Genomic DNA, 25,329 nt, shown 5'->3' with positions numbered 1-25,329 from the left:
AATATGGTATTGATGACGTAAACAATAATAAGGATAACTCCAGTGAAATTATGTGAAAGTTGAGAACTAGATTAGGACAGGATTAAACCTGATTCTGGTGTCCAACTTGGCCCTAGGTGTGTCTGTTAAAACAGACGGAGACAACTTCTCTCTAGCTAAGTTTCCATCCACTTGTCAACTGAACTACTGCATCTGAAGTTCGGTAAAAAAAAAAGAACTCATGCGAATAAAGCTGGTGAAAGTGTTGATGCTTCATTAAGACCAACGTGCAACCTAGCTAACAGGGGAAGAACACACCAAAACCACTAGCTAACAGATGAAGAACACACCAAAACCACTAGCTAACTTACTTTAAATGTGAAGAACTATAGACCAAAAACAGGCTTAAATGAACTGACAACATGAGTTATGCGAGTTACAGTTCTCAAAGACTCTCACACACAATCTCAGCTGGTTATCCTCCGGACAGCTTGTCTCTTTTTCATTTCTCTCACTTTTTTCTCCGTGTGGCGCGACAACCTCTTGTAAAAACTAAAGTAACGAGCCAATTTTGTAAAATGTAAGGAGTAGAAAGTACCGATATTTGTGTAAAAATGTAAGGAGTAGAAGTAAAAAGTCGCCACAAAAATAAATAGTAAAGTAAAGTAGAAATATCAGAAAAATCTACTTGAGTACAGTAACAAAGTATTTGTACTTTGTTACTTCTGTTGAATTATAATGATATACTTCTGTTGAATTATAATGATGGTTGGCAAAAACAATAACTTTTAGTGGCCGAAATAATTGAGGGTTGATTAGGTGAAACTGCAGCTCCGTTTGCGCCAGTGTGTCCCTGCAATCTTGCTCAACCAATTTCAAAGATTTTTGTAGTCTATTAGTCACAAATGCATGGGGAAATTACCCTTTAAGTGTATGTATGATCCCCATAAGCAGCTGTTTGCAACAGATAAGCTTTTGTAATCTCAGCCCACGAACCCAATCAAACAAAGTTGCTCAATGGCTGCTAAACATAGTCCAAACAACCTATATTGCATCATGTTATAATCTTTTTAGCTAGCAGCTATCTTAACCAACAGTTGCCAGATATTAAACAGTAGGAATAAACCTTTAAGAACATCATATCATTGTTTTACGCTTATCATCTTAAAAGTCCTGTTGGCTTTTAAAGCTAACATTAGGAGAGGCAGCTAAAGTGCACAATTAACACGCTGGAGACTGCTGGCATTAACATTGCCAAGGTTGCGGGATTGGTACATTCCCCCTGGGTCTCAGCAAATTGCACCTCAATTTGCTCAAACCTGCAAGTTACATTCAAAATAATGGATTGGTAACTTACCGATTCCTCCTCTACAATTTCAGGGGCTATTTCCACACTAGCTTTCTTGGTTTCTACTAGGCTCTTTGGTTTGGTTGATTCCTGCTGTTTTGGCTTTGGAGGTTCTGGTGCTTTGGTGTCCTCTTTAGATGGGGCTGGTGAAGGGCTAGGGGTTGGCAGGGATTTTAGTGCTGGTGTCCAAATCTGTTTGGCAGGTGGCGGCAAGCGTGCAAGGCTTAATGGGTGAAGGTCATCCTCCCCACCAGTGGGTTCCTCGGGTGGCGGAATCTTGACATCTGCCTTGACATAGTAACCGTGATACTGGGAGTGAATCTGCCCATTGCTGGGGTAACTGCTAACTGTCATGGTAACATCTGGTTTGACTGTTGGAGGGTCCTCTTGTTGCCTCACTTCCTGTCTGAGAGAAAGTTTTGACGCTGTATTTGATTTCTCTGCTGTGAAGAATAAAGGAAAAGATAAATAGTTAACCAAAGAACCAGCACACACAGTATATTGGTTGGGGCTGTGGCAAAGAAGGTAGAGCTAGGTGTGTGTGTGTGTGTGTGTGTGTGTGTGTGTGTGTGTGTGTGTGTGTGTGTGTGCATACAAGGAACCATTGCATTTTTACACATTCTGTTTCATTTTATAATGCAAACCGGAGAAACAGGAAAGAACAAACAAACACTATATATTTTTTACTTAATAATATCCACACTAACAAAGTGACAGTGAGCAAAGTAACAATTACCTGATGATGAAGTGACTATTCCGCACTTTTATAGATAACTGGTTTGTGAGTTAGTTAACGTCTATGTACATTGCTGGTTGCTGCAGTAATTACAGCTGACCCCCATAGAGTTCAACATTCCAAATAGGCCAGAAGGGCTGACCATAGCCCAATCCTTGCCGCTTGATGGAATTGATATTGCATTGGGAAACGATTTGGCGGGTACCCAGGTTTGTGTGACACCTATAGTGTGGATTTAAATGTACACTCACCTAAAGGATAATTAGGAAGGGGCGGGAAAAAATGCAAGATTAATTAACTGTACTGTGTACTTGTGCTTGTAGGTTATTTGCGGTATATTCAATTGTTTTTGACCTAATTATTTTGCACTGAAATGCCACTTGTCTGTCGGCTCTGACAGTGCTCAGTGCCTCGCTGTGTTGTATTAAGTCTGAAACTTTCTCTTTGAGTCCCTCACATTTTGCGTGATGGTGCTGTATATTAACAAGTTCTTAAAACCTCAGCCCTTCACAACAGCAATGGGCCTCATATCCTGAGCAATAAAGTCGACAATTCCTTCCGTGATATTATTTTTGCGTTTGGATGGTAGAGGCTTAACATCCAGCTGGGTCCTTGGGGGTCTGGGGAACGCTACCGTTGTTGCGGGAGGGTGCATCAGTAGTTATAAAACAATTATTACACTATGAAATATGCCATTTCTGACATGTTCATATAGCCTGCTCAAAACAGACAGTCTGCAACCTAACGCAGAAAGTTAGCTTACCGTTTTTAAGGTGATATGCCATATTTGTAGTTGAGCTGCGATATGCAAACTGTTGCTTGCAAACTTTGCATTCGACATTTTTTTATTTTTATCTATTTTTGTAAAATGCTGCCACACTGCCGATGTCTTTGACATGGTTGAGGAGGACTGACTGTAAATTAAACACTCACAATTAAAGAAATATTCAGCAAACCACTGAAACAAGGCTCTCTAGTTCTTTCTTCAATCGGTCCCCACTGGGTTGGGCTAATCAAAAAAAAGTGAAAACAAGGGTGGTGTTCTGAAGACAGACTGTTACCTGTGCAACAGGGGAGCTCTGAAAACACCCCCATTAGCAATTAGTACTTTCAACCCATAAACCGTAACGGTCTATGCTTCCACTGGATGAAATAACATGGCAAAAAATCAACCAATCAGAATTTTGGTCGAGCCAGTACGTATCGACCAATAAATCGACTAGTCGACTGGGAGATTACAGCCCCAGTGTGTATAAAATGTCTGTATCGTCACTGCGCTTCATTTGTATGAACTATGATATTCTGGCCATGGGTCATATCTCTGGCTCAGGTCCAGCAGCTCCGTCTCACACGCTGTTACTCTACAAACTGAAGTTAGTTGCATTCAATAACTTCTTCTGTGCTTTTCGCCATGGTAACAGAGTTACCAGCGGAAACACTTGTACAAATACAGGTTTACCCCTCATACTTAACAATATACAGCTGTGTTAATAACAATTAAAACTGTAGACAAATGTCAGAAGTGTGGACCGGCGCAGTGTGGCAGGGCTGCGCGGAGAGTAAGACGAGAGAGACCAGAGGAGAGATCCGAAAACAGGCACGGCTTTACAGAACAAATATATATAATATTACTCGCGCCCTAGATCCTGTGAGCTTACAGAAGCTAACTAGCACCGCCACCAACTAGCACTGCGGTGGCATGCTCACTGCTGTTGTATGAATAACACAGACGGGACAAAAGGTTGCGTTTACTGGTAAACTTGTAAACCTTAAGACCGACGTATAAACGACTGCTATCTGTTGAATTTTCCTCCCGTTACAATGACCTCTGTGACTGTCTACATCTAGAAACTAAGCTGCGCGATGCAGGGAACAACTGAATGGCACATGAGCAGACAGGGGTTTACGGAGCGGTAGATGCGCTATGCAAAAAAAACCAGAGCGTTCTATGAAATTACGCATTTAAAAATCGCTTGATCACGCAGATTTGATAATGGGGAGTTAAAATCGTGATTGTGATTAAAATTAGATTAATTGTGCAGCCCTAATTAGGAACACCTGTTCAATTTCTCATTAATGCAATTATCTAATCAACCAATTCCATGGCAGTTGCTTCAATGCATTTAGGGGTGTGGTCCTAGTCAAGACAATCTCCTGACAAACTCCCAACTGAATGTCAGAATGGGAAAGAAAGGTGATTTAAGCATTTTTGAATGTGGCATGGTTGTTGGTGCCAGACGGGCCGGTCTGAGTATTTCACAATCAGCTCAGTTATTGAGATTTTCACGCACAACCATTTCTAGGGTTTTACAAAGAATGGTGTGAAAAGGGAAAAACATCCAGTATGCGGCAGTCCTGTGGGCAAAAATGCCTTGTTGGTGCTAGAGGTCAGAAGAGAATGGGCTGACTGATTCAAGCTGATTGAAGAGCAACTTTGACTGAAATACCCACTCATTACAACCGAGGTATGCAGCAAAGCATTTGTGAAGCCACAACATGCACAACCTTGAGGCGGATGGGCTACAACAGCAGAAGTCCCCACCGGGTACCACTCATCTCCACTACAAATAGGAAAAAGATGTTACAATTTGCAAGAGCTCACCAAAATTGGACGGTTGAAGACTGGAAAAATGTTAGATGGTCTGATGAGTCTCAATTTCTGTTGAGACATTCATATGGTAGAGTCAGAATATGCCGTAAACAGAATGAGAAGGATCCATCATGCCTTGTTACAACTGTGCAGGCTGGTGGTGGTGTAATGGTGTGGGTGATGTTTTATTGGCACACTTTAGGCCCCTTAGTGTAGGGTGACCAGACGTCCCCGGTTTCCGGGGACAGTCCCCGATTTTGGCGACCTGTCCCCGGATGGATCTGTCCCCGGAAATGTCCCCGGTTTTCACTGTGACTGACATACCCGAAATTGGAATGAAAGAAAGAAAATAGTGACAAAACGTAGCCAATGGTTGCACACTCTACACCCGCAGGCTCAAGGCAGCCAGAGCCAGCGGTGCTCAGAGATGTTTTAGAAAGCCGTATTTTACAATGCTAAAATCACTGATTATTTACATGGAATCTGGTGGGTTTAGCGAACGCAATTTCGCGAACTTTTATGTTTTAAAAAGAATCTTAATCTTTAACAGAAAGGTTGACCTCCTTAGAAATCCTTTCCATAATGTTGTCAGACACTTAGAATATTAATCTGAGTCTGTTAGCAGCAAAACAAGAACTTTAATAAACGTAAATACATGCTGGACAATTATCCTATTAACTTATATTGTAGCTTGTTTCTGCCAACTGGAGCGATCTGGTTTAATACTGTATCAATGTCAAAGGAAAATATGTCCTCAATAGTTTTTATTGTATCTGATTCTCAAGGAATGGTTGCAGAAACAAGCCTTGAGCAATAAAGTAAAAGCTGTCAGTAGTTCAGTAAACATTACAACATTATGAAATATTGAGACTTTCTATCTTGAAATATTAAGACTTTCTATCTTGAAATATTAAGACTTTCTATCTTGAAATATTAGGACTATTAGGACTTTCTAATCTTGAAATATTAGGACTTTCTATCTTGAAACATTCCACTCTGAGGTGTAGTGGAGTAAAGTAGGAAGTAGCAGCAGGGGTGGGTCTAGGATCAGACCTTGGGGGGGGTCAGCCCCTAATGGGAACAGCTCTTGGTCTAGTGTCCCCGTTTTAAGTTTTACAAAAGTAAAAATTGTTTTGGACGTAAATACGCTTCTGAGCTGAAAATGTCCCCAAATGTTGTCTGAGAAATCTGGTCACCTTTCCTTAGTGCCAATTGGACATCGTTTAAATGTCAGGGCCTACCTGAGCATTGTTTCTGACCATGTCCATCCCTTTGTGGCTACCATGTACCCATCCTCTGAAGGGTACTTCCAGCAGTATAATGCACCATGTCACAAAGCTCAAAACATTTCAAACTGGTTTCTTGAACATGACGATGAGCTCACTGTACTAAAATGGTCACAGTCACCAGATCACAACCCAATAGAGCATCTTTGGGATGTGGTGGAACGGGAGCTTCGTGCCCTGGATGTGCATCCCACAAATCTCCATCAACTGCAAGATGCTATCCAATCAATATTGTCCAACATTTCTAAAGAATGCTTTCAGCACCGTGTTGAATCAATGCCACATAGAATTAACGCAGTTCTGAAGGCGAAAGAAGGGTCAAACACAGTATGAGTATGGTGTTCCTAATAATCCTATAGGTGGGTGTAAATGGACTGTTCTTATAAAGGGCTTTCTAGTCTCACCGACTACTCAAAGCGCTTTTAGATAGTACAGGAACATTCACTATTAACACACATTCATACAATGTGGCCGACGCCACCGTATAATGTGCCACCTGTTCATCAGAAACACACTCACACACATTTACACAATGACCTAACAGCATCGGGGCCCACTCTGGGTTCAGTGTGTTGCCCAAGGACACTTCGACATGGGACTGCAGGGCGAGGGAGCAAACCACTGTGGCTCTACCACTGAGCCACAAGTGGCCTGTGTGGGGAAACGGTGTGCTCTTGATCGGCCTGAGAGTCCTTGTTTAGCCCATGAAACATGGTATCATAATCAGTGGCGGGTCTTCAAACTGTGTGTTGACCAATTAGTGCCAGTGTTCATAGTGATATTCAACCTGTTACTGGCTCATTCTGTCATATCTACGTGCTTCAAGAAATACATGTGGTGACCAACTAGCACCAGTAAACCACTGTCCCTACCAATCAACGGAAGACACCAAAGAACACTTCCTCCACACCACACTATCTTACCTGCAGAAGAAGGGAACCTATGTGAGATTGCTGTTAATTTCTTCCAGGCTCCTCACAAAGCTCAAGGAAATGTGCACTGTGCAATCCTTAACTCCTGTCAGGCAACCCTAACCCATAGTTGTGTTTTGGGCCGCATGCTGTACTCCCTGTGTGTAGCCAAGACACTTAACATTTTGGTTGGTCTGGGTTGTGAAATGACAGATAAATTACCTTTGTAACCTTGATAACTGTTAATTGCGGATTAGTGATTTTTCATTACAAAGACATGCTGGTCAGTTAAAAAATAACCCAAGTTGTGTACCTGCTGTTAAAGACTCAGCTGTTGGGGTTTTGTTTTCTTTCCCAGGAGTGACGGCAGCATCAACTTTACTGTTAAAAAAGGTATTTTTAACAACAGTGGGTGATGCAGTGGGGCTGGGACCTGGGCTCTGAGATGGAGACTGGTTGGGTGTTGTGCCTTTCCGGTAGAAATGCGGGCTCCCTGATGAAAAGGTCTCCTTTTTCTCCTCCACAGGAACCTCCTTTACCTCTACTGGCTCATTATTCTTCTGCCGTGTGTAGTCAGGGCCTGAAATAACAGAAGTTATAATAGCTTGTGTGCAAACAAAAACAATACTAAAGCAAACAGTGTAATAAGAAAATGCACAAAAAAATGTTGTGCACACAACTGCGGTAAGTAGAGTTGGTCTAAGTTGAATTGGAATTACTGTATGTCTGTGAATATTTCAACTGCTTTATTTCTTCCAAATATGTTTGGGTGACTGCAGAATTATTTACCTGTCTAATCATGTTTCTTGACCAGCTGAACTTAAATTGTACCATTACTGACAGCTTTTGCATCAGTGCACTCATAAAACATGATCCAGGTGGGGAGTGCGCCATCTGATGCATTTCAACAGAAATCTATAAAGTGCAAAGTAAAGTACAATGCTCAAGTCAAAGTGTTCAGCAAAGAGAGTTGATGCCCAAAACTATTAAATAAGACCAATTTTGTATACACTGGAATTTTCACTGAAGACATTTTTTTTGGAACGATTACTCAATCGATAAGTGGAGATCAAGCTTACCTGTCCTGTCTGCCACAGTCATGGCAATGCCGGTAAAGCTGTTGCAAGTGTCCATACACTTTTTAAAATGCCACGTGACATTTCCTACAATATAATTCACTGACCAAAATTAGAAACGCAACACTTTTATTTTTGCCTCTATTTTCCATACACTGAACTCAATGAGCTAAGATTTTTTTACGTACACAAAAGGCCTATTTCTCTAAAATATTGTGCAGAAATCTGTCTAAATCTGTGTTAGTGATCACATCTCTTTTGCCAAGAAAATCTCTCTGCATCTCCGTGTTCTGTCTTACAGCATATACTGTTATTTATTTCACCGGTAGTAAGACGGAAATAATATTAAAATAAAACAGCTTCTCTGCTGAAGTAGATCACCGACAGAAAAAAAATTTGGTGCAGTCATAAAAAATGCTTTAAATTGAAATACATTTTTTTTTTAAATGTGCATCACGTAAAAACGGGGAAAATCGTGTCCTTGTCCAGTTATCAATAAAATCAATTTTGTGATTACTTCACGGATAACGCCATGACGTTGGGTTGCCACATTTTGCTAATTCACAACCTATTTAACATCCATTGCTGCCATATTTTAGTTAGTCAGCAGCAATACTAGCAGAAGTAGTGGCAATGCACATCCATGAATCTGGGGGACGGAACTTCTGAAGGGGGGGTTGTATTTGTTTGGTACACATGAACAATCTTTATGCAGCATCGCTTACTGAACTTTTAACTGTTGCTCTTAAAACATTTAAAATCACCTTGCATTTACTCAATTCAGAATGAGAATTACCAGAATAATCTTTAGAATGCATGATTAGAAAAGTTGCAGCCCTAATATATTTGTAGCAATTGAATACAATTTGTAAACTAGTAGATTGAGTGATATCATGCTCCTTTTTCCTCCTTCATCAAGTCCCCAAATGAGTCACCATCACCTGCTTCTATCATGTCAGTATTAGGAATGTTAATGACTAACTTAGTATCATAATACTTTATAAATGCTGGTCAAGTCTTTTCTTTATCAAGCCCATGTCAACAATACACTACAAACATACTTATAATGCACTATAATTTTGCACATGGCATGTATAGTTATATAGTTATATTATAGTTATAAGCATTCATAACTCTTCATTATGCTATAAAACAATATTCATAATCATAACACATAAAGCATTTTATATTGACTAATAAGGTTATAAATATATAATGTAAATGAGCTGTATTTATATAGCGCTTTTCCAGTCTTAACAACTGCTCAAAGCGCTTTTACATCTACATCTAAACATTCACATTGGCAGGCAACCATTCTACCACTGAGCCACAGCCGCCCCTATATATACAGTATTTATTATAAGTGGCATGGTACTTCATAACTCACTGACTACCATTTCCCCCAGAATCATAGTGTATTATAATTCTCATAATTGGAATACATTTTAATCATTTTTAACATTAACTTTACAATCCACTGTATATTGTGCACTGTATATTGTGGACTGTTTAATGGCATTATAATGTGATTATAAGTTACTCTACGTGGTCATGGTTTGCTTTAAGTAAAGAGAAAAACATGTTAAAATCTATGTAAGAAGAATAAGTAAACCTTTGTCAAATGGAATTATGTTAGTTCTATCAATTGATTAAAAAAGGAATCAAGTTAATCACCATAACAAATAAATTAAGGTGGTGATACGAATGATGTCTTGAAGCCTCTGGTCTTAAATCCTGAACTATGTTGATATTTCGCGATTGTATTAGTTAGTTTTGCTGTTGCAGTTTTGTTGACAAACTCGCCCTGGCTGCACTTTGCCAGTGTTTTTAACTGGATGCAAGTGCAAGTGATCCGTTTACTTCTGAAAAGCCCTTTTTTTCAAAACCAGCATGGCTCAGTTCAAAGTTTTGTTTCAAAACAAAACTCCTCATCTCTCATCATAATTCGACATCAGATGATTTACTACCACTGTACTCCATAGTGATGTGATGTTCAAACAGAGAGAGCCTGAAGTCTCATCTGTCACTGGATTTAAATAAATGCCTCTAACTGCAGTAAATGCAGAAAAAAAGTGTCCAGGTCCTAAAATCGGTCCTTAAAGGAACGTATATAAATAAGACGTGTCCTCTTATTAATCTCAAAATCAGACTTTTACAGGGAAATTTGTAGCTTTGTGTAGTACATCATCATCATCATCATCTTCTTTTAGGGGCAAGCAAAGTGTGTTTTGCCCAAAGATGGTATTTCAAACTTATCTTGCTTCGTTGGAAGGACAGTTCATCACTGCAATAAGTGCAGACAACTTTGGTGTTATCAAAACTTCCATCTAGAAGCTTTTTAAAACAAAACTTCCCAATCAGTATGGCGAGCACCGTCTACTCTGTCAACGTTTACTTGTGCTTGCCGTGCGACACGTATCACACAAAGCGTAACCATCTGCGCTGTGATAACAGCAAGAGGTTGGGGTCAAATTTCATATAGTGCTTACTTTGCGTTAAAAAAATAACGCATTCATTATCTTAGATAAATCGCATGCGTTACCATTGACAGACATAATTTATTTGTACAACGGGTCATAACAGAAATTGAGTTTTCCAATTTGAAACAATTTTTTGGTGATGAACAACTAAATGTTGCGTTATTGTAATGTAAATACTCAATTGACTCAAATTAGAGATAATACCTGTCCCTAAAGAAATTTCAACTTTACCTGTAGCTGTAAATAATGGATCATAAAAGGACAATAGGCACTGTACTGTATCACTGATAAGGTACTCCTTTGAAATAGTGAATAAAAATAACATTTAAATTTCACAAATGTGCTGTTTACCCAAACTTTACTTACACTAGTATAAGACTTTACTCCAGAGGTGTCAAAAATATTCACTTTCATTACTCATGTAGTAGTATAGATGTTAGGATTTAAAAAGACTTCTGTAGAAGTTGAAGAATCAACTCAAGCTTAGTAGAAGTGTGAAAGCACTGGGTTCAAAACTACTTAAAGTATAAAAGTAAAAGTAATGTTAGGTGGAAAAATTATATTAATATGCTTGATAGGTGAGTTTTGAAAACAATTAGCTTGTGTTACTTGGGGGTTTAGAGATCGAAGTGCATTTGAAAGGAGGTGTTTTTTCATCCAACCATTTCGAAGAATTCTTCCAGGTATGTGTAATGTGCAGGTGGGATGGATTGCGTACAAACCAATAGGGTGTCGCAGTAGCATAGTTTATACTTCTTATCCAACCACAGTTAAATTCACTTCATCTGGATGGCGCGATTTATCTGGATAGTATTTAATTTATTTATTGAACGAAAGCCGAAATGAAAACAAGCCAAACTAAAATAGGAGTAATAAGGCTATTTTTTTAAATATACGGAGTAGAAAGTACAGATAATTGCGTGAAAAAGTAAGGAGTATAAGTAAAAAGTCTACTGTAAAATAATTACTTAAGTGAAATATAGATACCCAAAATTTCTACTTAAGTAACGTAACATAGTATTTGTAGTTTGTTACTTGACACCTCTGTAACACACTAATGTTGATTACATGTTACCAACTTTGTATTTAATACTAACTGTCAACTTTTTAATGCTGATCATCTGTTTTCTTTGCTCCAGTTGCATGAACCATGCAGTTGCGTGCAGTTTTGTTCTTGACCCAAGTAGTATTCAAAAACGTCTTGGCTATCTATAATTGTTTGATTGCTAAAGTTAGCTCAAAACGCCATTCAATTGACAACCTTGTCGTGTTTGATTGCTAACTTGTAGCCAGCAGTGAACAAACTTCGTTAAGTAGATCCATTTTTACTGTATTGACATTACAGAAGTCTCTCGTTAGCATCTTGTATGCTACATGTTGCGAAGTGATGCATGAGCAACTCACATGTTCACTTGACGCAAAGTGACTGAAATCTTGCACGACTTCCCCTATGTACCGACTTACATAGGGGCAGGGCTGCCAACTCTCACGCATTGGCCGTGAGACACACGCATTTAACTGGTTTCACACGCAACACCCCCGATTTCTCACGCTGAAGTGTCAACCCGGTCGGTCAAATTTCTGAAGATGAGTTCATCTGTAGATCTACCTGTTGAGCCACTCGTGATCGATTAGTTGTGCTTTCAGAAATTGTGAGGGGTTCAAGAGCGCTCCCTGTCTGTGGAAGTTTCAAATTGTCGCTAAATGAGAACCTTTTTTTCACGAGCCATCCCATGTGCACTTCCCCGGTTTCAGGTATGTGCTCTGAGTATCACAGACCCGTCCGTCGCTTCGTGACCACACTCTCTGTAAAGATAGAGGTGAGCAGCGCGGCTGGTAGTGTAGCAGCTTCAGTTCATTTTAGTGGACCCGCTCTGCTGTGGGCTGGGACGCGTTGCATCCGTGCGTAGACCTCTGATAAAGAGCGGCGAACAGCATCCTCTAAACTCTGTCAGAGACCCAAATGGGCCTCTGTGTCTGTCAGACGGCCTGAGTGAGCTACTACCATATCGGCGGAGCAATGACATGCATAGCAGACTATATTACAACTCTCCAAATCTCCGACAACAGAGATGGGAGGAGTTATATTTTGGATATGCACAAAATTGTAAACAGGAGCAGAAATCTGATGAAACACATCTGAGCTATACTATACTATATATACACAATACTGCAACGTTGGGCCACTATTATGCATCTTTAACCTCTGTGCATCTCTAAATGTAACTGTAAATAATTCATTAGATAAAAAATTAAAATGAACAAATAGTCTTTATTTTCCCAAAAAAGTAAATACAGTAAATCAGTGGTTCTCATTCTTTAGAATTTCAGTGGTCTTAGTTGATCCCTCAACATTAATTTAACTTTGGGCCCCTGGTCCCTACACCAGGGACCCCTGGACCTGTTCACCACAGACCCAAATCTTCTCAGCTGTTGTGACATATGCTGCTGTCTCTTCATGTGGTTAATTATGTTTAGCACATTGTCTGGGTCAGTTCTCATATCATATAAAGTTAATAATGTAAATGCTAAATGCAGATACTACAACAATGCAAAGGTTCTTAACCCTACAGTTTCGCACATATCATGTAAGACTTGATCTCTCAATTTTTTGCAAAAAAACTCTCCAGAAAGTGCCATTTAATGGTTTATTTTTCAAATTTTTTTCCTGGGGGGGCATACCCCCAGACCCCCCTAGGGAGAGCCCCATCCCCCACAAAAATTACAAATCCCAATTTAAACCTAAAAGGATGAAGACCCAAAGAAATTGCTTTGTAAATGACAAAATATCGGTTGGCCCCCCCAAATCTCACTCCAAGGTTTTAGGGAAAGTTGACAGCCCTGTAGGGGAGTGACACGCAGTCTTGCTACTACAAGCTAATTTTAGCTAACGTAAGCTAGCATGTCAAACAGGGCTCAGTCTTTCTCTGCTCTGGGGCTAGTAGATCAGCACATAGGAGAATGTAAAGTCACATGTCAACTAGGCAGGTAGCTACCTGATACAACTATCAAATAGCCAGATGACCAGTAAAACTACAGCAGACAACTACCCTTGGCTAATTGAAAAAAAAAAAAACTTACTTTAAGATTCTTCAGGTTGGAGTAATTTGGACGCTGAAAGGAGGTTGTTTCACTGCGCAGTTATATTTGGTTCTCACTGTTCTTTATTTATTGTGAAATGCTGTTTGAATTTCCAAGATAGAAACGCATTCCTACCTGGCTCTGTGTGCCAAATCCTGCTCCATTTCAACCTGTACCAGTGATTACACAAAAGGCTAATTTTTATTTTTTTCATATTGAGGCTTGTGGGAAATGCATGGAATTGCCTTAATTTATAAGATGTGAATAAACTTGTGAAACAGAAGTATTGTCATGTAATCCATTGTTTTCAACAATGTAACTGTATTCTAAATACTACCTCTTCAGATTGTAACTGTAACGGAATACAATTACTCATTATTTGTATTATGAATACGTAACGCAGGTACATGAATTCCATTACTCCCATAGACCGTTAATATTAATGGACAGAGCATGTGTGACCTCACCCATTGGTTTGTGGAGATCAGAAATGAGTCGTCGAGCTGATTGAGAAGTGCAACGAGACTGTCGCCTAGCGGGAGAACAACCAGCTGGCATACAAAGAGGGGTCATACACAAGCAGAAAGAGCTGGAGAGCTTGTGTAACCCCATCATCGTTAAGTTGTAACAGGGAGGAAGGCTTGCGGGCCGAGCCGAATCCCAGGGGCCAACCATCAAGGAGGTGGACAAACACAGCCCTTCATTTAGACTCTGTTATCATTGGGACTGTTTGAAGTACAGCTGGAACTTTATTCCTCATGTTCATATGTCATATGTTTATTGTTTTTTTAATTAATATTTTATTGGGATGATGCGTCACATGTTAAATGTATTTGGCTGGACATTGCATAAGGTAAGGTATATATAATAAGGTAAACCATAAATATAAAAAAATACATATTAAAATAAAAAAAAATAAAAAAATGAGTCTCCGAGTTTGCATTTATGAGTGCAGCCATCATGGTTGCGGATGTGTTGATTTTAGAGAAGAGGGCGGAGTGAAAGAGGAGCCACAGACCGGTGGGCGGGATGTACAGTCTATGGGCGGGATCTGACTGTGACGTTAGCTGAGAGTTCTCTACCGTTACTTTAGCTAACCACTTTCACTGCCAATGTGGATGTCTTTGGTTGTGTTGACACCTGCCCACACGGTATCCTTTATTTATTGATTTCATGTAATATGCTAATGAAAGTTTTTAGTAGGTAATTGAAAATGCACTAGGTGCTGTTTAATAATAGGTGCTATTGTAAATTCATAACAAACGTATAATAACAAATTGCAAAGGAGAATTTAACAACTTATTGTATTGCCATAACTGTAATGATTATGTACCTGATATTTACTGCACTGACATTTTTAAAGTATGAAAACTAAAAACCATACAAAGACATGCAATGTCAATATTTAATTCTAACATTTTAATCCTAAAAACATAAAATATACAAAATAAAGGATATGCCTAATACAAAGTGGTAACACCAGGATACATCTATTACAGGACTCACATTTTGCTTGTGGGTGGAATTCTTGTGGACCATTTACAGCTATTAAAAGGACCCTTTATGTGAAATTACCAAAAATAATTTTACCTGTGAAAGTGGTGACCGCTAGAGTATATTCATTATTTTATTCCAGTTTAATATTTATAAAATAGATTTAATTCACACAACTTCTTAATGTTACTAATATCACCTATTAAACTAAAGCAGAAAATAAGTCAACCACAAAAAATTGAATTAGGGCTGCACAATTAATCAAATTTTAATCACGATCACGATTTTGACTCCCTAGATCAAAATTCAAAATTCAACAGATAGTAGTCGTTTATACGTCGGTCTCAAGGTTTACCAGTTTACCAGTAAACGCAACATTTTGTCAACAGCAGTGTGCAGGCCACTGCAGTGCTAGTTGGTGGCGGTGCTAGATAGCTTCTGTTAGCTTTTGTTAGCTCACAGGCTCTAGGGCGCAAGTAATATTTTTCCTCTAGGACGCACCGGTGCACATAATGTCCTCGCATCTGCTGCATTGTTGAATGGTATGTTTTAATTTTGCGTTACATGACCACTTTCTTCTGTCAAGCCGTGCCTGTGTTTGGATCTCTCCTCTACTTTTTCTCCTTTTACTCTTCGCGCAGCCCCGCCACACAGCACCGGTCCACACTTCTGACATTTGTCTACAGTTTTAATTGTTATTAACACAGCTTTATATTGTTAAATATGAGGGTCAAACCTGTTCACCAGTGTTTCCGCTGGTAACCCCACTAACACAGAACGTTTAGGGAACGTTAGTTTTTGGTTCTCTAAAGGTTAGTTCGAACCAAACCAAAAACTAACGTTTAGGGAACGTTCCCTCCTGGTTATAACGTTCCCTAAACGTTAAGAGAACCAACCAACGGTAACATTCCCCTGCGGTTGCACCGTACCTTCACACAACGTTCCCGCTTGGTTATTTTTGGTTGTTTTTGGTTGTTCTGAGTATTTGAATTAGCACAAAGGTTTGCTGTCACTCGATTTAATTTCACCGAAAAAATATTGTAGTACTTATACAATCTAAGTAAAATATACAGCATAGCAAGATCTATTCATTTTAAGGCTGATATCAATTTAGCTTAAAACATTAGGCTACGTTTGTGCTTGAATTTCTTTTATAACTGTATTAGTTAAAATACTTAAAAAACAAGAATCTATCAATAGAACGATTTTCACAACTAAGAAAATTCCCTTCTTTAATTTAGTTTGCAAACCAAACCGTTCCACCCCCTACCCAGTAGGTGAGCCCCTGCTCTGAGGAGACCAATTCTGCGTTAAGCCAAGAAGACAAAACCACGCTCAGACCGACCATGCTGCACGACTTGGAAAGCTCACGAAAAGGTTAACAAAGTACTTTACATTTTAATGATGTTGTGGTTGTAATGGGAGGGTTTGTGGTTTAACATTTAACTATTTCCCTCGTACGGCTTTGTTATATTCCGGTTCGGATCAGGTTGACCAAAAATAAAAGTTTGTCTTGCTAGCTATGCTACTCATGCAGTGAGCTGCTCAAAATCTTTTCTTTTTAGTAAACTGTTTGTACACAAACCATGTTCTCAATGCTGAGTTCATGTGTTGAGCCCCAGGCGAGACTTGGAGTAAAGTCTCATGCTGTGTCGAGCCTTCTTAGTGTTTTAAAAATGTTGATTTGGATGGTATCAGAGAAGGGCCCCTAGCCCTCCCATTCAAAAAGCCGAGGCCAGAGTTGGGCTTTAGATGGAGTGATTACGTCTTTCCCTTTGCTTGCTGCTTTGCACGACGTGTCTGCGTTTTTGAATTGTATGTTTTGTGTCATCGTTTTGTTACAAATAAGATCATTTTTTCTGGTCCTTTTTTTATGTAGTTGTAGTGTACAGTACATAAGTAAAGCCAGTACAATCAAAGTCCTTTTTAGGCAGGTCGACCTGCGGCCATCTTGCAGTTCAGGCAGTTATCAGCAAGCTGAGTGAGGGATACAGCAAGGGATGTAATATGTGTATGCTACACAGCTGCAGTACTGGCTTTACTGATTGTCTAAACGTAACAACATAGGTTAATCTTTTGCAATGGCATGTGCAAGAAACCTACCACAAATGAACTGACCAATATTCATATCTTTATTTATTTTTTAGATGAGTCAACACCACACAGGAACCCAGCCTGTACAATGGCTTTGAATTTTCCCAATTAAATACAATTGCATGACAAGGAACTTAAGAGAAACTTTAACTTTTTTGTTGTTCTTAACAGAACATCATCACAAAAACAGGGCGGTGGCTTAGCCATGGAGACGGAAATGAGAGGTAAGAAGACTCACTTAAATTGTTCACATAGTAGATAATATATAACAACAAAACTAACAGCATTCGATTTTTTATAGCAACGAGGACACCCGTTGCCCGCATGGCACAGCGGATGGATTGCCCAACAGCAGCTGGGCCAAATATCCAGTTAAAAAAATATGGCTGTGTAAAGGTAACCCATTGCCACTATACTATATGTAAATAATTTTCTCCGTTCTTTTTTCTCGCTACTGGATCACAAATGTTCTCTTAACATAGATTCCTACGCCAAAGCTGTGGACTGGTGTTGGTGGCTGATGGACACGTCCAGCATCGAGACAGAAGAGGAAGCAAGTGTCCAAAAAAGACAGCACCGATGCCCAAGGAGGTTCATGACAGATTCTTCAAGCGATGGTAAGACCTTAATTATAGACTACATTTTTTCACATATTTCAAATCACATATTTTGCAATCAGTAAACTGTCCAGGACGGAGCGTGCTTCTGGAAGCCCTGTCTGTAAGTTAAAATGTATTCATGCATATAAGAAACCAGTCATATTTCTTAACATGGAACCACTAACAGTCAACATGGTGCATATCATGTGATTGTTCTGATGTTTGTCTCTTCCTGTCTTTTTTCAGCTCAGCAGATAACACTTTCTCCACCACCTGCATGTAAGTTTTTTTTAATAAATATTTATATTTTGTCTAATTGTCTAATATAACAGAATAGGTTCATATTTTGTAATGGCATGTGCAGGCAACCATCAACTTCATCTTATATAATAATCATATGTAATTTATTTGTATATGTATCAAAGCCATGCAGGAAACCAGCTGGTTGCCCAGAGCAGGATGAGTCTTTAGTGACCCTACCACGGACTGCCACTTCATCTTGGTACCTAGGCTGACAAGAGGTTTTAATTTGACTTATAACTTGTCTTCATTTTGACTTCTACTCTAGCGGCCTGCCAGAAAAACTTCCCTGCGCTGACTGCTGCAGAAGCGGAGGATTTTATTGGGTAAATTCTGAAGTTTGCCCCACACAGACGGTAAATTGAAGTTCTTCTGCGTTAAGTTCATCAAAAAAAAATCTTTTGTCAATGTGTTCATACTTAGTATTACATGTCTAACTTTTGTTTATTTCTATAGGCCAGCTGAGAAGGACTGAGCCGTGAAACCATGGAGCCCCTTTTTAATATTTTATTAACATATATTTTTTTTACAAACACATCTTTATGCATCTTGCACTACACCCTTATCTTTTTTGTATTTTTTTCAGTTGTTTGAATATTAAAGTTTTGAAATGCCATCAAGTTTGCCTGTTCATTCATTCCTACTTATATAACTTTTGTATGTGTGTACGTGTGTATATACAGTACATACACACAAATGGTACGGGTGTTGGTTAGTTTTAAAGGTTAGGGGAATCTAACCTTTTCTTAACGTTCTGGGAACGTTCGTTTATGGTTAAAGCGAACGCTCCCTGAAGGTTTTTTTTGGTTGTTAAGAAACCGTTCCGTAACGTTTGCTGAGGGTTGCAACGCTAATAGAACGTTCCCCTATCGTTCTCTAAAGGTTGCAACGTTAAGGGAACGTTCCCCTAACGTTCGCTAAAGGTTGCAACGTTTTCGGAACGTTTGCCTAACGTTCTCTAAAGGTTGTAACTTTTAGAGAACGTTAGGGGAACGTTCCGAGAACGTTCGCTGTAACCAAAAACGAACGTTCCGAGAACGTTCTGGGAACCAAAAATTGTTAGCTGGGAACTCTCTGCTATTGCGGCCGCCACGGCGAAGAACACAGAAGAAGTTATTGAATGCAACTAACTTCAGTTGGTAGAGTAATAGACGGAGCTGCTGGATCTGGGTCAGAGATGTGACACATGGCCAGAATATCATAGCTCATAGAAATGAGTGTGTGTATCAGCCTTTCGACCCGTGCTGGACCCGTTCATAAGGAGTCCGCCGTCTCTCTGAGCCTACTGTATGTGGCAATAAAATTTTTTGGGATAAAATTAACAAATAATTGTGGGAATAATTGTGATCACAATATTGATCAAAATAATTGTGATTATCATTTTGGCCATAATCGTGCAGTCCTTAATTGAACCTCTAAATACCAAGTGCAAAAGTTGGTCTGTCCTTTCAGCAGAAGAAGCTAAACCAAAAATGATTTTCTGGAATCATTATAATCAGAACACAAATGAGAACTTTAGATGTGGTCAACGCAGTCTGTTTTCCACATCCAGATGAAATGGCACCAAATACGCCGCTCTATACATCAGGTTTTCCTTCTGTAGGCCCTGGTCATTCAGTTTTCAGTGTGGATACCTTTGGAATTACAGTAAAAGCAAAACATGTGGTTAAGGCATGGTAGACCACAATGAATTATATTAATATACAAGGTTGTACATTGTAACTTTACAATAATGTCTACGTGTTTCATGTGCGCCATTTTATTGCTAAAACATTCTGGCCCGCTCCCCCACCCAGAGACCTCCGTCTAAAAGTCAATGAGCTCCCCCACAGCTTTGTCAGTGTGGTGATGGTGATGGTGTGTGGGTGCTGCCGCGGCAAGGGTGATAGGGTATGTACCTGGCAACCTCTCGCCCAAAAAGAAAGAAAAATTTCAGGATACAAGTATTTCAGTAAAAAGCAGGTCAATGTTTGCGCCACACGAAACTCAGATGTGAGTAGTTATTTCTAAATCACACGCTGTCCCAAAGTGATCTTATCCTGAACAGGGTTTAAGAATTTGCAATTTACAGGTGAAACTCAAAAAAATAGCATATGGTGCAAAAGTTCATTCATTTCAATAATTCAACTTAAAAGGTGAAACTAATGCAGCCGTCTACCAGGACATTTTAGAGTACTTTATGCTTCCTTTAGCAGACGTGCTTTATGGAGATGCTGACTTCATTTTTCAGCAGGACTTGGCACCTGCCCACACGGCCAAAAGTACCGAAACCTGGTTCAATGAACATGGCATAACTGTGCTTGATTGGCCAACAAACTCTCCTGACCTGAACCCCATAGAGAATCTATGGGGCATTGCCAAGAGAAAGATGAAAGACATGACACCGAACAACGCAGAAGAGCTGAAGGCCGCTATTGTAGCATCCTGGTCTTCCATAACTCCTCAGCACGGCCACAGGCTGATAGCATCCATGCCACGCTGCATTGAGGCAGTAATTCATGCAAAAGGGGCCCAAACAAAGTACTGAGTACATATGCATGATTATACTTTTCAGAGGGCTGACAGTACTGTATCCTTTATTTATTGATTTCATGTAATATGCTAATTTTCTGAGATTTTGAATTTGGGGTTTTCACAAGCTGTACGCCATAAGCATCAAAATGATGCATTGCGTGTAATGAGCCTATATAATATATTAGTTTCACCTTTTAAGTTGAATTACTGAAATGAATGAACTTTTGCACCATATGCAAATTTTTAGATTTTTACCTGTAAATTAGGTACATCAGGCTTTGATTTTAAGCTAACATTACCATTACATGCACATCGATTAGCAATAATACCACATATAACAGATCACCGGCCAGATCGTTATCGATCACACCTACTGTATTTGACTGTAACATTAAATATATTTTAATACGTTTATAAACAGAATGTATGCATTTATTTGGTCTGCATAGCATTATTAGTTAGCCTGCTACCTTGCTTAGCAAAGTGCAATCTAGTTAGCTAGCTAACTGATATTAACTGAGATGCTAACGTTGGCTAACAAAAAAATGTATTAAAACGAAATATAATTTTACTTACCGGAAAAACTGAACTGCCGATTCCTTTGAGTGTCTTGCCGTGCAACCGAACTCTGAACAAGACATTATTATCTGACCAAAGTGTCACAGCAACAGCAATGAAACGTGGTCAACCCCCAAAATGAAGTACACGTGCCATGGACAAGCTTTGCTAACACTCTGTCATGATTGTCGGTGGAGAACTGTCAATCACATCATAGCCACGCCCTAAAACACCCCCTGCTTTATTGCTGATTTTAAAATCAACGAGACCGTAATTTAAAAAATGATCATCATTCTGTGTTGCAGAATACTTAAAACTAGCGATTGAGACCACAAACTCATTATGAAGATGTTTACTGAGGTAATAAATCAAGTGAGAAGTGGGTCATTTCTCCTTAGACTTCTATAGAAACCAACCTCCTCTTGCAACCAGGCGTGTCACCCTCTGCAGGAATTCAGATAGAATGCAAGTTTAAGTTACCTCTGCATGTGCAGCACTTTGCCCAACCGGATGCTCTGTCCATCAATATATATACAGTCTATGATTACTCCCCAACACTGACTATACCTCTGCTCTGCTGGTTGGAGCAAGCCCCCAGGAACAGCGGCATGCCTTAAAGCAACCATGGGCTTGGCGGCAAAGGTGGAACTGCACCCTCTGGCCCAGAAAAAGTTTTGCCATAGACGAAAGGATGTATTTGCATGCCAAAAGAAACCTTCAACATTTCAGTAGATATTTCGTTTATGGGTACATCAACTTACCAGCCAGACCAATTAAAGGGTCCTTTTTTTAAATGTCATGTTTTAAAAAATGTAACAGTCACTAGTGCCCAAATCCATGATAATGAACACGAGCAGACCCTCTAGACTGCGCCTGCACACGTCACCCTGCTATGCACAGGCTCATATGATGGTTCTCCCAAGGTTCTGTAGCTGTAATATGGATAGAGATAATGGCTGTAATTCACCATGTGTTCTATTAATACATCAAAATTATGATACATCCGAGGGATGTATGGATGTAGCTATGTATGCTGTAAAGCCTGTTACGTGGATGTAACATCATTAGTGTTTCCCAAACTGACGGGGCTATTGGCTAGTAGCTAACATATCCTGTAGTAAGCATGGATATTGTAATGAGCTGAGTTAATGTGTTCCTGTTATTAGGAGTTCAGTAGTAAAGCAAATGCTTATATGTGTTAGTGTTATGCACTACTGTTACCAGTAGCGGTCAGTGTGGTTCAATTGAGAGTGGGGGCAACGTGGGTTTGGGTTTTTCTGTAGTATTTGGACTTGGACTTGTCTTGGTCTCGACCACTGGTCTTGTCAAATATGGCTTTTGGTCTCGACTGAGTCCATGTGTTGTTATTTTGTTGATGATAATGTTGGAGGGAAAGTAAAACACAGTTCAGATGGGGATATTGTTCGGCTTTTTACAAGTTTAGACAGCTGGCTAACGCTATGCCAATGCTTGCTAACGTTAGCGCACCCGCGTTAGCCTAACTTACTAGCGTTAGGTAAATATTACGGCTGCCTTTGAAGTTTCCTATACCTACGTCCACGTTGTCAACATAAGACCTTTGGCGTTAGTGCTCCTTCTGAGCCATCAGTTTATTACATGAAACAAGCTTTGCTCTTACGACGTGGGTTGGTTTTTGTCACGTTATAAAATAGCTAACTGGCTATAGTTAGCCCGTTTGTATGCTAGCGGACATTAGCTAACATTGCCGAGCCAGCTGTCTGTGTGTCTGTGTTTGTGTGTGTGTGTTCCCTAAACAACATCTTCCTGATGTATTAATTTTAAAATTCTGCAATTTGTCTCAAATAAAACAAATGTATCTTAAATTACACTCTATTTGTTGTTGATTAACCAAACTTTAATGTTTTCTGAAAATACATGTATTTCTTATTAACCCACGTCCAAACAATATTTTTTAGGGAAGCCATAAACCAACCATAGGGCTACACTCTGTAATTCTGGTCACTTCATTTCTACACTCCATCTGGAGTGAAGCTATGTTGTAATTTAGTTGTTCTAATGCTCAGTACTAGTACCTACTGTAGTAAGTGCAGTTCTAATGCTCAGTACTAGTACATGCTGTAGCAGTATTGTCTGTGTAGCTATTATGAGTTATCACCATATCAGGGCTGCCAACTTTTCCCAAAACCTTGGAGTGAGATTTGGGGGGCCAACTCATATTTTGCCTTGTACAAAGCAATTTCTTTGGGTCTTTATCCTTCAGGGTTTAAATTGGGATTTGTTATATGTGGGGGGATGGGGTTCTTTTTTCTTGGGGAAAAAAAATTGAAAAATAAACCATTTAATGGCACTTTCTGGAGAGTTTTTTTGCAAAAAAATTGAGAAATCAAGTCTTACTTGATATGTGCAAAACTGTAGGGTTAAGAGACTTTGTGTTGTTGTAGTATCAACAGGTATTAAGGCATTTAGCATTTAGCACTTACATTATTTACATTATTAACTTCTTATGATATAAGAACTGACCCAGACAATGTGCCAAACATAATGAGCCACATGAAGAGACAGTAGCATATGTCAGCAACAGCTGAGAAGATTTGGCTCTGTGGTGAACCGGTCCAGGGGTCCCTGCCTGGTGTATTGAGTTACATAGATTCTTATCCTTTAACCTTTGTGCCAAGGCTCAGTAATGTTTGGCCCTCATCCTCTGTGCCCCACTTAATGTATTTACTTTTTGGGAAAATAAAGACTATTTGTTCAGTTTATAAAACATCGAATTAATTATTTACAGTTTCATTTAGAGATGCACCGAGGTTAGAGAAGCACAATAGTGGCCCAACGTTGCAGTATAGTATATATAGTATAGTATATATAGTTTTGTAAATATAGTATATAGTATAGCTCAGATGTGTTTCATCAGATTTTGCTCATATTTACAACTTTGTGCACATTCAAAATATAACTCCTCCCATCTTAGTTGTTCGAGATTTGGAGAGTTGTAATATAGTCTGCTGTGCATGTTATTGCCCCGCCGATACGGTGGATCTCATTCAGACCGTCTGACAGACAAAGAGGGCCATGTGGGTCTCTGGTCTCTGACAGAGTTGAGAGAAGGTTTACGCTCCTCATCATTGGAGGTCTGCACGGATGCAACGCGTCACTGCCCACAGCAGAGCGGGTCCACTAACATGAACTGAAATGGCTACATTAGCCACGCTGCTCACCTCTATTTTCACAGAGAGAGCGGCCACGAAGCGACGGATGGGTCTGTGATACTCAGAGCACATACCTGAAGCCAGGGAAATGCAAATGGGATGGATCGTAAAAAACAGTCTCTGAAAGCACAACTAGTCGATCACGAGTGGCTCAACAGGTAGTTTTACCAGTAGAGGTCAGTGTGGTTCAATTGAGGGTGGGGCCAACCCGGGTTTGGGCCCGAAAAAGAAGGGCGCTTCCTCCCGTTGTTGTGGTCTGAATGTTCGGCGTGGTCACGGCCAACAGTGACCGGAGTTAAGTGTGTTCTAAAATAAATGCACAGAAGTTGCAAACCAGTTATCGCCTCCTTATTCAACGCTGCAACACAGGGGTGAGCGTTACAATATGTTAAGAGAATGCAACACTATACACATGCTTAAATAACGTTACTAAAGATATAGCTAGATAGATACTAGTTAGCGCTAGCTACTAAGGTTGGCTAGCTAGTATCAAGCTAGTAGCACAATATGATTACTGTTGGTAGACGATCCGTGCTGCCTGCACAATCCGTAGTACGCATGCGCAAGATGGTTACGCATGTGCAGATGTTAGTTTAGCTAGTAGCTAATTCGGCTAACCGCTAGCTGAGACAGCGTGTAAAAGACGCTCAAATATATATTATATTACGTAACAGCATTATATATATCAGCTGTTAGGTCAGTTCTACTTTACTTGTGATCATTTAAAATACAATAACTCAGTGCTTGTCTTCGTCTTAATTTAGCTGTAGCCTGCTTTCCCCAGTGTTTTACAGGTTTTTTGAATGCTGTCTCAGCTAGTGGTTAGCCGAATTAGCTGTCATTTAAACTAATGTTAGTTTTCTGGTGGAGGCTAACGGCAGAACGCTACTGTGGAACAGACTTTCTTTGTCTATAGGAACAGATCGTGCAGTGTTGTAAATCCTCGTACATCATGATTATCATCCGCACATGCGCAAATATCTTGCAGGCAGCACAGATTGTGTACCGACAACTACTAGTGTGTTCCAAATCGCGCACTTCTGTACTAAATACTAACTTTTTGAGTACACTTCGTTCACATTGTTCGAAGTG

The 25,329-nt window shown here is 39.7% G+C and overlaps 1 protein-coding gene and 1 long non-coding RNA gene across 2 annotated transcripts in view; one reads left to right on the top strand and one right to left on the bottom strand.

The window, feature by feature from the left end:
- LOC117954049 (junctophilin-1-like) overlaps positions 1-7,951 on the bottom strand; it is a 15,357-nt gene extending 7,406 nt beyond the window's left edge. Inside the window, exons 1-3 of the mRNA XM_034887510.1 lie at positions 7,930-7,951; positions 7,164-7,430; positions 1,337-1,770 (exon numbers count right to left, since the gene is read on the bottom strand). Coding sequence (XP_034743401.1) covers positions 1,337-1,770; positions 7,164-7,430; positions 7,930-7,951 — 723 coding nt within the window. The remainder of the gene's footprint in view (positions 1-1,336; positions 1,771-7,163; positions 7,431-7,929) is intronic.
- Positions 7,952-12,829: 4,878 nt separating this feature from the next.
- LOC117953705 overlaps positions 12,830-25,329 on the top strand; it is an 18,805-nt gene continuing 6,305 nt past the window's right edge. Inside the window, exons 1-2 of the long non-coding RNA XR_004658666.1 lie at positions 12,830-12,841; positions 20,842-20,844. This is a non-coding gene — a long non-coding RNA (uncharacterized LOC117953705). The remainder of the gene's footprint in view (positions 12,842-20,841; positions 20,845-25,329) is intronic.

This window comes from Etheostoma cragini, chromosome 12, assembly GCF_013103735.1.
Source record: "Etheostoma cragini isolate CJK2018 chromosome 12, CSU_Ecrag_1.0, whole genome shotgun sequence".
Classification (NCBI taxonomy): domain Eukaryota; kingdom Metazoa; phylum Chordata; class Actinopteri; order Perciformes; family Percidae; genus Etheostoma; species Etheostoma cragini.
This window is presented reverse-complemented; position numbering and strand designations above follow the sequence as displayed.